Source organism: Scyliorhinus canicula, chromosome 4, assembly GCF_902713615.1.
Source record: "Scyliorhinus canicula chromosome 4, sScyCan1.1, whole genome shotgun sequence".
Lineage (NCBI taxonomy): Eukaryota > Metazoa > Chordata > Chondrichthyes > Carcharhiniformes > Scyliorhinidae > Scyliorhinus > Scyliorhinus canicula.
Window position 1 is genome coordinate 148421103 of NC_052149.1, and position 7553 is coordinate 148428655.

Consider the following 7553-nt stretch of genomic DNA (forward strand, 5'->3'; position numbering starts at 1 on the left):
ATGTCAGGGACCTCGGTTCAATTCTAACCTTGGGTGACCCTCCATGTGGAGCTTGAACATTCTCCCTGTGACTGCATGGATTTCCTCCAGGTGCTCCAGTTTCCTCTCACAGTCCAAATATGTGCAGGTTAGGTGGTTTGGTCATGCTAATATTGCCCCTCCGTGTCCAAATGGTTAAGTGGGATTATGGGGATAGGGCAGGTGTGTAGACCTCGGTGAGCCCAGACTCAATGGGCCAAATGGCCTCACTCTGCATTGTAGGCATCCTATGCCTTCTACGATTTCTAAATTTGCCTGCTACTAATGTTAAGAAGTGTGCTGATGAATTCTACTATGCAGGTGAGGAGTTTTGCAAACTGACAGTTGATTTGTAAAATGGAAAACAATTCACTCACCTGTGAAGTATTCCAGCTTGAGTGCGCTTGCACGATTGGAGCATACTACACACCGGAAAAAGAATTACTTTGATCAGCAAGCATCTTTGCTTTACAAAGCGGCAGTCGACTTGAACATGTGAAAAATTGGTTCTGAAGAAGCTGCAATGAGTAGCAAACATGATGTGTTCAAGGTAACTTATTGTCAGGCGAATGGCAAATCCAAACACCTTTCAAAAAAGGTGAACAATCTGAAGCACATCTGATGCCAATTTTTGCTTTTTTTCCCCCCAATCAGATAACATAATGATACATTCACCCTTTTTCTCCAGGAATTGCTTCAGGACATTTTACAATTCAATCACATTTCATCTAAGGATTAAAGGTTATGCAAGAACTGTTCTACGGCGAGAAAATTTCATTTAAACAAGACAAGACATTGAGGATAATTCAGAAAGGGAATGGTCAAACTGACCTATAAGCAGGGTCGCAATTTATAATTTGGATGCCAGCATTATGCTGTGCAATGTTGCTTTGTGAGAGCTTAATGTGTTTGTACAAATTAACTTAATTGTGCTTTAACAGCCATGTTTCAAAAGGATATGTTCAGCTACGGCTAATATTGCACAGCATAATAATTAGATTTCAAAACTTTGGCGCTTCAGAGAGAAACCCTTTATTATTATGGTTTTTTTTAATTGAACTGTGAAAACTCAATTTAGTTAATGTACCTGATCTTACATGGGCATTAGGTTAGATGGCTGAGTTCTGTCACTAACCTCAATCTGTCGATTCATATACATGACACATGCCCAAACGTCTGTAAATCCACTTCAGCACAAATTAATTTTGACACTAACCACTATTATTCATTGAATCATAGCATTTACAGTGCAGGATGAGGCCATTCGGCCCATCGAGTCTGCACCGGCCCTTGGAAAAAGCACCCCACTTAATTCTGAAGTCTCTAGGAAAAGATAGGTCACACATAGCAGAATGGACATAGCAGGATGGTGACCCAGTATGAGACGGTATTATTATTAATTGGCATTGCTATAATCCATGGTGGATATTATACAAGAACTCGATTTGTTTTCACCTCACACACACTGCACATCTGTCCCATCCACAACCCCTCACCAGTCTGCCACTATTGCTTTGAAAAGAAGTGCTCAGGCGGATTTTTCCCATATTACAAACACACCATGCAATGGCATAACCCGGGATGAAATGTTTGTCCCTGTGGGTCCCCCGTGTCAGTGACTATAAAACCGTCTTTCAAAATCACATTTCCAGCCCCCCTGCCTTTGAAAAAATAATCTATTAGGTGCAGCTTTATCTGTTAATAACGTTTATTTTTTTTAGATTAGCGTTTTTTTAAAACTATCTGAATATATTTAGGTAAACAGCAAATACACACCAGAATACAACACACGCACACACCACATAAAGGCACCAACCACATCCGATTTACATACGACTGTTACAAAGGACGTTTATTGGTCTTGAAAATGATTTTTTTGAAGGCCTTTCGGAAGTCCCTGTTGAAGATTGTGTAGATGATGGGGTTTAAAGAGCTGTTGCAGTACCCAATCCAGAAGAAAAAGTTAAAGAGGGGGTCGGGGACGGAGCAGCTCTCCCTGCAGACCGCTTTCAGGCTGTAGGTGAAGAAAAAGGGGAACCAACACAGCACAAAGACCCCGATCACCACGGCCAGCACGAAGGTGAAGCGCTTCTCCCTCAGCTGGGCCACTTTGCTTTTGCTGAGTTTGGAGACGGGCCGCTTCCTGGGTTCCAGGAATAGCTGGGAAGCCCTGTTGCTGGCCCAGGAGAAGCGGTTGTGCTGCGGGGCGGGCTGCTGCCCCGGGCCCTGCCCCTTCCTGGGCTCGGGGCACCGGCTCGAGCCCCTGGGCTTGGCCTCGGAGGAGAAGCTCTCCTCCAGGTCGATGTCTTCCAGCTCCTCCTGCCTGGGGTTGCTGCACGAGCTCTGGCTGCTGGGGCTCTCCGGTTCCGCCCTGCCCTTGCCGGCGAAGCAGGTCTCCGACTGGGAGGGGTGCCTCTCCACCCCGTTCCTGGCCACCGACACCACCGAGGTCCTTTGCTTGGCCACCCTGTAGATTCGGAAGTAGACCAGGATCATGATCAGGCAGGGGGCGAAGAAAGACACCAGGCAAGAAGACAGGATGTACCAGGTGTCGTCGTTGAGTTCACAGCACCCTTGCTTACTGCTGTCCATGGTGACCAAGGGCGGGAAAGAGATGACTGCAGAGATGAGCCACACTATGGCAATCATGCACTTGATGCGTTTGGGAGTTCTCTTTAGATTGTATTCGACCGCACGGGTTACTGACCAGTATCTGTCCAAACTTATAGCGCAGAGGTGCACGATGGAGGAGGTGCAGAAGAGGACATCGAGAGCCAGGTAGATACCGCACCAAACACTCCCGAAATACCAGTAGCCCATCACCTCATTGGCCAGAGAGAAAGGGATGACCAGTGCCGCCACCAGGATGTCAGCCGAGGCCAGAGACACCAGGAAAAGGTTCTGGGGGGGTCTCAGAGCTCTGCTGGTAAACACAGCCACCACCACCAGGATGTTGCCCACCATGATGAGCAGGATGATCAGGGTGACCACTAGACTGACCAGGGCAGTGGTCGCCGGGCTGTAGTGAAGGGCTAACCTCTCAGACTCGCTGCCATTCACCCCTCCGGATCGGTTCTCCGCAGGCTGCCCGCAAGCCTCCATGTCCATCACATTGGCCGGGCCGCCTCCCAGCCTCTCAGCTCCGGGCTCAGCCGCCGAGACTGGCCGTCCCCCTTTCCACCGACACTCAAAGCCTTCCCTCTCGCCTCCTCCATCCCTCCTCGCCTGGACGCTGGCATTGAAGGCTCACAGCTCACGGAGGCGTCTCGGATGGTGAAGTGAAAGAAGTCGGTTCTGCAGTCCCAGCTTGGGGGTGTCCTTTACCCCCCCCCCCCCCCCCACCTCTCTCACTCTCACTATGGGAGGAGCTGCTGGTGTTCTGCAGGAGGATGGGGGAATTTCCCAAATGCTCCTGGATAACTCTCGCAATTTGTATTTCTCTCTACTCGCTCAACCTTTTTTTTTACAAAGCTCCCAGACCCTGACGTCAACCTCATGGGCCAACCAACCAGTGTTCGACTTCAACGTGATTATTTCTTTTCCTCCCTCATAATAAGAGCAGCATGTTTGAAAGAGTGTGCTGTGTGTGTGTGTTAGAGTGAGAGTGTTCCGCCAAGAAGGCGGTGAGACCCCTGATGGAAATCATTGAATCACTGCCACTTACACCCCAAGTTAAGACAAAGCGTTAGTTGCCCAGATGTTTGCGAATGATACCCTGATAATTTTTAGTTTGTCTTCTCTACGTCAAAGACCGAGCTGAATAAATACTCCCCACTGCTGCACTCGTAACATTTGACGCTCTTTTGCATTAATCACTTGAGGTTAAATAACTTCAGATGTTACCCACTCCAAATCAGGACGAGATGATTTTGAACCAGGACAATAGGTAGATTTATTTTAAAAACGGAAGATTAATTACAGCTGTAAGCTTGTTAAAATTAGCCCATCATTTCAATGCTGACGAAAGCTTGCTGTGTGTATGTGTGTGCGGTGGGGGGTGTGGTTGATATGGGTCCAATTCACACTGAAGTAGAATAATTGGGTTTGTCTGCATCCTAAGACAATTTTTATTTGGGGGGGGGGGGGGGGGGGGGGGGTGACTGAAACGATATTGTTGCATTTGATGTTTCGCATCGGTCTGGAAGAGTACAACTATTCTGAGTTCTGGATAACAGCGCTGGATATAAATACCATTGAGTCCAGCAAAACTCGCCCCAACCCGGATTCCTCCCCTGGCCGGAGTCCCGGCTGAAAGGCTTGTTGCACTGGCCGTGTTTTATAAACAATATTAAATGTTGATGTTTCTGATTCATTTCCGTACATTTTCTTAAATGATCCTTGGGATCAGAGAGGTCACAGTTTCCTGATTAGAAGAGAAACCGGCAGCTCTTGTGATGTACAAAATAATATTTTTTTTAAAAGCCTGTGCACTGATCAATTCCAAGCGGGTGCATCCGCTCTTTGTAAATAGCATTGCACACACACTGTTCGGATTTCCTCAAAGGTTCATTCCTGCTCGATGGCAATCTGGAAACCTTTGTTTGTAAATAACCCTCGGCAAAGGTAATACAGTAACAGCAACTTTCATTTTTACAGCTGTCTCGAAGACGGACCCAGCGCTGGGTAAAGAGGCGGTGACCCCCGCATAACTCAGTCAAAAGGTGTGTGGGGGGAGGGTGGATTTGAGGAGACTCTTAGAGCTGGGAGAGCAGGAGCAAGGAGCATGATTGAGGGAGAGAAGAGCCGGGGAAATTAAGGAGACGATTCTGTCATTTTGGGTGAAGGGGAAGTGAAAATTCGCACGAACAGCAGTCGCAAACACGAAGGGCCGAAGGACCTCCTTCTGTGCTGTAGAACTCTACAGTGCTTCTTTTAAATATAAATTTAGAGTACCCAATTCATTCTTTTCAATTAAGGGGCAATTTAGCGTAGCCAATCCACCTAGCCCTGCACATCTTTTGGTTGTGGGGGGCGAAACCCACACAAACACGAGAATGTGCAAACTCCACACGGACAGTGACCCAGAGGCGGGAACAAACCTGGGACCTCAGCGCCATGAAGCGCCAGTGCTAACCACTGCACCACCATGCTGCCAAGCTCTACAGCGTTTCGCTCACTGCTGAACCTCTCAATGTGCTTTGAAGTACTTATAGAAGTGGCTGTAATGTAGTAAACTCGGATGTCAGCAAACGTCCACAAACTGCAATGTGATGATGTTCAGATAATCTGGTTTTTTTTGTGTTATGTTGATTTGAAGGATAAGCATTAGTCAGGACATCTTGGGATAACTCCCCTGTCTTTTTCCAGATAGTACCGTGTGATCTGTTCCATCTACCTGAGATGGGGCCCCAGGTTTAACAGTCAGCACCGCCAACAGTGCAACACTCCCGCAGTACTGCACTGGAGTTTTAGAGGTACAAATGGCAGGGAGCTGGGTCATCCAAGATGGAACTAAGAGGTCAGAGAGCTTTGTGAACAGTGGATTTTGAATTCATGCCTTTAGAGGCATTGGGGTCACTGCAGATTACCGAGGATTGGGAAGTGGACGAGACAAGAAGCCTGCAAGGATAATTTAACATGTATGCAAATTGCAGAATCACAAAATTGTTACAGTGCAGAAGGAGGCCATTCGGCCCATTGTGTCCGCACCTTTTCTCCGGAAGAGCAATTCAATTAGTCTGTTCCCTCACCTTCTCCCCGTGACCCTGCACATTCTTCCTTCTAAGATAACAGTTGAATTCCCTTTTGAAAGCCTCGATTGAAACCCAATCCACCCTGCTCTCAGGCATCACATTCCAGGCCCTACTCACTCGCTGGGTGCAGAGGTTTTCCTCACTTCAGTAACTCGCCAAGCTTCCTGAGACAACTCTTTTCAATTCCAAGGCTTCTATCATCTAATAGCACAAAGGCAAATGCTGCAAGGGAACACTATCACCTGAAGCTCTCTGTTTAGGGACTATAACACCATTCCTTAACTGTCACTGGCCTTGGAGCTCCTTATCCAATGTTGCTGTGGGTGTACATACACCACATGGATTCCTGTGCTGCATGAAAGGACTCACCACCACTAGCTACACGAGGGTAATTAAGCTGTGGTAGGGAGGGAGAGTGAACAGGACACTGTGAAAGACAAGTATAGCAATACAGACGGTCTTCCAAGACAATGTGGGTGAGATAGAAATGGAGATGGACAATGTCAGGGAATAAGTCTCGGGTGGTGGTTAGGATGCAGGATTGAAGTTAGGATTAGGTCATCACTGATGCATCTTCCCATTGGATCCCAGTGGAAACTTCCTCTGGATGAAGTCATGTTGAGCTCAAAGGAAGATGACTGTGATTGCTGGAGGCCAATCATCTGAGCCCCAGGGCAACACAGGAGTTCCTTGGGCCAGTTCCTTCATCAGCGATATTTCCTCCACCATAAGATAAGAAATGGGGGATACCCACTAATAGTTATGCAGTTCCATTTGTGAGAAAAAATAGAATTCTTAACTATTTTCACAATATCATTGTCATATTGTCATGTACTAGGAAACAAGCTTATGATTGTGACCGGCTTAGTTAAACTGCAAACAGATTGTGGAGGCAAGTTGTTAAAATGGCAATGAACAGGGTGCCCAGGAAACAGCCTACCAGGAATTTACATTAGGCAGATAAGATAAGTGATTTTGAAAATTGACTGTTGTATTTTAAAGAAAACATAAACATTTGGGAGATTGTAAATGGGTGAAGCAAAATAGTAAGTTGACTTTATAAATATAGTAGCCATAAAATAATTTTTAAAAAGGTTGATCAGTTCTGGGAAGAGGAACTTCCAAAGAATTGTAGAAATAACAGAGTAGAAGATCAAAGGGAATAAACATGTTGAAAGTGAGACTGAAGGCTGTTGTGTGTGACTGTGAGATCGTGAACAGGACAGTGTGTATTGAACACAGGCCTTTGAACAGCAGTTTGCCACTACCCTCAGAGAGAAGTCTGTGTGAGATTTCCCCCAGGAGTAGCAGGGCATTGTGTGGTAATGTTACTGGAAGTTTTGGCACAACACCCTGGGCCAGTACACAGTCAATTTCAGCCCCACTTGACCTGGAGTCGCAACACAAGTGAAATTAAATGTCATTTTAAAATACCTGAGGACCTTGGCTAAGCTCAATTGACTGCAGTCACCAGGTTTGTAAATTTTAAACACAAATAACCTTTAATTATTTAACAGTAACATAATTAAACTGACAATGTAACTGACTACCTAATACCCCTTACCCAACAACCGCCCCCACACCTGTCCAACTCACCCCCCTCTACAGAGACGTATACACAGAAAGACAACATAGAGGGAAAGGATGGTTAAGAGTGAGAGAAATAACGTTAAAATAAAAGGATAAAGGATTTCTGATGCACTCGGATGTCTTCTGGTTGTGCCTTTCTGGAGTTCAAGTTTTTGTTTTGGTATTTCTTCCTTCTGGGCTTGAGATGGTTTTCACTGACAAGGTTGTCTACTTTCTCTGTAGATTTAAGATCATTTCAAGTTTACAGTAAAG

General features: G+C 46.1%; 1 protein-coding gene across 1 annotated transcript; it reads right to left on the reverse strand.

The window, feature by feature from the left end:
* Positions 1 to 1708: 1708 nt before the first annotated feature.
* LOC119965070 (alpha-2Db adrenergic receptor-like) lies at positions 1709 to 3347 on the reverse strand. The gene has a single exon (XM_038795329.1). It carries the CDS (start codon positions 3124 to 3126, stop codon positions 1858 to 1860), a length of 1269 nt encoding a protein of 422 aa, XP_038651257.1. The 5' UTR covers positions 3127 to 3347; the 3' UTR covers positions 1709 to 1857.
* Positions 3348 to 7553: the final 4206 nt, after the last annotated feature.